At 46.2% G+C, this 5000-nt stretch overlaps 1 protein-coding gene across 2 annotated transcripts in view; it reads right to left on the reverse strand.

The window, feature by feature from the left end:
- ctnna1 (catenin (cadherin-associated protein), alpha 1) overlaps positions 1 to 5000 on the reverse strand; it is a 96114-nt gene that overhangs the window by 64331 nt on the left and 26783 nt on the right. For both annotated transcript variants that reach the window (XM_060886090.1, XM_060886091.1), the window contains exon 7: positions 1940 to 2143. In XM_060886090.1, the coding sequence (XP_060742073.1) occupies positions 1940 to 2143 (204 nt within the window). The remainder of the gene's footprint in view (positions 1 to 1939; positions 2144 to 5000) is intronic.

Here is a 5000-nt window from a genome sequence, read left to right on the forward strand (position 1 = left end):
TAAAGTGGAGGCAAAGCAGTTGACGCCAATCGATGACTACTCTTGAGGGACACATGGCTTCATGTCAATCATCTAATTACACACACACACACACACACGGGAGAGTCATTATTTTGCATGTTTAACGAGACGCTGCCCGGGTTATCAGGCGGAACCCGTCGGCTCTCGACGCCAACCCCTGATAAGTCACACACACTAATGACTAATATAGTTCCTGGCAATAAATCTGACATGATTTTCCTTTTCAAGACAAATTAAAATCACAGCTCTGGCAAGCAGGCAGTTTAACAAACCTCATCTGTTAATGTGAGGCGACACCAGCGTAATTTTCCTATATGAGGGTTCAGAATCCCACTAGTGCCAAACACCGGGCTGTTAAATAAGGCTTATTAGACTTTGGGGAAGAATAAAAAAATAAATAAATAAATAAAATGAATTTTTGTTTCCATCTGGACAAACATGTTAAATTTAAATGTGTTCGCTGAAGCGCCAGCAATTACTGCAATTTTTTGATGGATGCATTTTCACTAAGTAACACCGATGTGAAAAATACTGCAATTACAGATAACCGTGTAACAGGATTCATCACATCTCGCTTCTCTAAAAGTAGAGGAGGACGCTACTGCGGCCGCCATGACTGATCGAACATATGAAACAGTTCTCCGCACCGTGGCGTGTCTTTCCTCGTCAGACAGACGGGTTCCTCGGTGTCCGTGCTGGCGAACTAAAAGCGTTACAGTAATGACAGAGGCAGAGACGGGAGCTTGGGGCGCAGGTTTGGAGTCACACGCAACCTGCAATAAACCATCTGGGATGTGACAGAGAGAGCTGCTGCTGCAGTGCTGAGCAAAGCCAAAGACCACAGCTGTCTCGTCTCATCTCTCACACACACACTGAGACGTGAGCCAACTCAGAGAGTGGCAGACACACACACACACACACACACCAGAGAGAACAAACATCACGTTCATTCAGCAGCAGCAGCAGGGTGAGACGACACGCCGCCTCGCTCACCGACACACTCGTCCACATGTTGTGATAAATCGAAGTTGTCGTGTGGAAGCACGGAGAAGAGAGCGTTCCTGTAACAGCATGCGCAAAAATTCTATTCTCTTATTTTGTCTGCCATCAAAACAGAGTGGCAGAAGAAATCGGCCGTCGACGCGTGCACCACGGCCCCGCTCGCTCCTCGTCTCCGGAATGCTTTAATCATTCAATTAGCTCGTTTCGTATCAATTAGAGGGGGGACCGAGGACCGCCAGGGGTCGACAGCAGGAGCGATCGGTCACGTGACTACAGACAGCGTTGTTACACCCTGGATACCGAATATCTAAACGTCTTCTGACATTAAAAGCGTCTTCGGGAGGGACGGAAAGAGGTCCCGAACGAGTGCACGTGGCGCAGTGCGCCAGACAAGCCGCTATAGACAGAAGTGTTGTGCAGAAAGCTCTATAAATCCCAGTGTGCTGAAACAAAGTATTAGAGTGAGGCTGTTTTTATTAGAGCGTTGAAAACTCTGCGACGCTACGAGTCACGGTAAAACCTTTACGCTTGTGTGAGCTGTAAAAATAGACTTAAAGATAAAGGGATGATGAGATCGAGTGAAATGTGTGTGTGTGTGGGCATAGTCATAAAGAACTGGTATCTCAATTTAATATTACTATGACAACAAGCTACAAAGCAAGAAAAGCAAGAAAAATAATGCTCGATGTTTCCGGTTTGCCGTCCGGCATGAGACGGAGCGATACGCTCATCATAACCGACGGCCTGTCGATAGAATAAGCCGCTGCTGTAGTAAACGTTGACGTCTGCTTTGTGTAACCTTGCGCTTGTGCTTGAGATGATTAGAATAAGTGAAAGTGGTTCATGAGCAGCAGTGTGCTTTGTGTAGGAAGAAGTGAGGGATGAGTGAGGAATTAAAAAGGAGGAGTGTACGTACGTTGCCCATGTACTCGGACAGGAGGTCCTGCAGCGCCTGGCGCACGGAGTTACACTCGGCTACGATTCGCTCGCGCCGGTCGTCACGTGTGCAGGACGAGTCGGCCATGAGCGCGGCGCCGCTGATGATGCTCTCCAAGCGTTCCTCCAGCGAGGGGCGGAAGCGATCCTCGCTGAAGTTCAGGGGGTCCACGATGATCTGCTTCTGTAAAGGGAAGAACAGAACAGAAGAGTTTAGTGAGTAAACCTAAAACTTCACAACAATAACAAACAGCCCGACAAACTTTTTCCAGGTATAAACAGAAATCACAAAAATCACCTGAGCGCATGGAACAGAGGCGGAGCTTGAGCAATTGCTAGAAAAACAAAATTTAACATGCTTTGTGCATTTTCTCTCTCTCTTCGCAATTTTCCATCGCAATTTCCAGAGTGCACCTGGAAAAAAAACATGATTCGCTTTCGGAAGAGAGACGATTCAGAGTCGGTTAGCTTTCTGATTCGAACGCAGTGAGGTTACTGGTTTTTCGCCTGCACGAAGAACCGCATGGGGGCAGAACTCTGGATACGAAAAGATTTCAGGTGAGATAAATTCACATGAATGAGCTGCGTTTATCATCGAATCTGCAGATACTTGCTTTAAAAGATCTGCCCTGACCCAGTTCAAATCCCAGGACTGCCACAGAGCTTACTGAAGCCTTAAGCAAAAGTGTGTGTGTGTGTGTGTGTGTGTGTGTGTGTGGAGATTGGACCACAAGTCACTCAGAATAAATTCCCTGCCAAATGAATAAATGTACATGCAAATGACTTGGTGAATTTCTTCAGGGAGAAAGTGGCGTGTTTAGATGTGCCAAGTGCCGGACGAGCGAGGGGAAAGTCTGACAGATAAATGGCCTCGTTATTTCCTCAGGGGAGCCGTGAGGGTCAGGAAGAGTATGAATGGCTCTATGAAATAAATAAATATGCCAACCAACTAACCAATGATTCAAACAGGGCCTGCTTTTACAAACCCTTATGTACACACACACCTTTTAAAACCTACTTTAGTAACTTACGCCACCCCCACGACGATGTCCTGTAGTCTTTTATCCTTTCACACAACCTGGATGAACTGCAGTTTATCCCCCTCATGTAAAGAATACCTAGATTTTAATTTCCTTATGTCTACATGTTTATTAAGTTATAGAAAGTTCTGAAACTGGAGACTCCTTCCATAAAGTGTAAATAAAAAAGGCCGAGTGAGCCTGATGTTTTGCTGTCAGTATACAGGTGATACACTGAAGGTGATCGGTGTGACGATCTCTTATTACTCAGAGCGAGACAAACCCAGACCATCTGAAGTGAAGCGTGATGAAAAGACTGGAGGTTTATTTTCCCCTCTTCTCCCTCGTTTCCTGTCCTGGTGTACGACATTTTCGGTCCTGTTCTGTGTCAGCGCTGCTTCATAAACACTTCTGGCTTTTCTACTGCAAAGGGCAGGATGAGGTTGAGCAGAAATGTGTACTGTTCGAGCTCTGAAGATAAAATAAATAAATAAAATGCGCACGGACGTGACAGACGTCCAGCCTTCGCGTCACTTTATGAATAATAATCACTATAAGCAACGACGTTACGACAATAATGATCATCCCGTTCGTTTAAAGGATCTGTCTTATTGTAGCTCCGCCCACTACGCTGTTCGCGTAACGACTCGATGACTACGCTTGAGCCTTCATGCTTGGTTTAAATCGCAGGCTGTGTTTACGGCAGGGAACTTTATAAATAAAATGCTAATTTCTGAAGAATAAAACTTCCTCTATGAGCTTCTGAAATAGCAGTGAGGCAGCGGTAGAGCCGTCGCCTTAAAAAAATAAAAGTCCGCGTGCAGCCTAGAGTTGCCATGGCAACAAACCTCCCCATCGGTGACTCACTCGCAAAGTTGCTACGGCTAGAAATTAGGCAGTGAAGAGCGAGGTGGAAACACGGAGAGAGAGAGAGGGAGAGAGAGAGAGAGAGAGAGAGAGAGAGAGAGAATGAATATATTAGGAGCAGAGTGTCTGTATCCAATTTCCTGGTGGCCATGCAGACCATGACCACACACACACACACACACACACACACACTACTTTCCAACATTCTCATGCAGAAACACACACACACTTTGCCATCTGGCTGGATAGCTGGGAGAAATCAAGCCCCAGCTCACTCTGTGTGTGTGTGTTCACACTTCCCACTCAATGACTTTTCAAGGACCTCTGGGTGTCAATAAGACTGCAGCAAGAGTCCGCCTCTTCATCTCCGACACACACACACACACACACACACAACCTCCAGCAGCTGTAACCCAAAAGGCTGAACATGTCTGATGAACACACCGCCTCATTTCAGTGAGTGAGACGTCTTGCTCTGCGCTCTGCTGCAGGACGAGATAAAGAGCCTAAAGTGACAGGTGTGTGGACTGAAATCAGACCGATGCGCTCATACTGGAGGCCCAGGTATGAGGCTCGCGAGCAAACAAACTGGAGTCAGAGGTGAGGAAGTGGTGAGACTCAGAATCTGTGACTGCTTTAAACCAAACTGAGACCACAACTGATGTTTGCAGGAACTGGAGCAGTTCAGAGGGAGAGCAAGAGAGAGAGAGAGAGAGAGAGAGAGAGAGAACGAGAGAGAGAACGAGAGAGAGAACGAGAGAGAGAACGAGAGAGAGAACGAGAACGAGAGAGAGAGAGAGAGAGAGAACGAGAGAGAGAGAGAGAACGAGAAAGAGAGAGAGAACGAGAGAGAGAGAGAGAACGAGAAAGAGAGAGAGAACGAGAGAGAGAGAGAGAGAGAACGAGAAAGAGAGAGAGAACGAGAGAGAGAGAGAGAGAGAGAGAAAGAGAGAGAGAGCGAGAGAGAGACAAACAGACACAAAACTGGGAGCAAAAAGAAGGATCAAGAAGTAATGATTTGATAGGATCTCCTTCAGATGTGTGTCATCTGTGATGTTTGTGTGGTTCATAAGCTTAATAAAATAAACCTTTCACAAACAAGGCTGACACACTTAACAAAATATACAGTACAATTAAGAGGGGAAAAAAATAAAA

This window comes from Tachysurus vachellii, chromosome 14 (genome assembly GCF_030014155.1).
Source record: "Tachysurus vachellii isolate PV-2020 chromosome 14, HZAU_Pvac_v1, whole genome shotgun sequence".
Taxonomy (NCBI): Eukaryota; Metazoa; Chordata; class Actinopteri; order Siluriformes; family Bagridae; genus Tachysurus; species Tachysurus vachellii.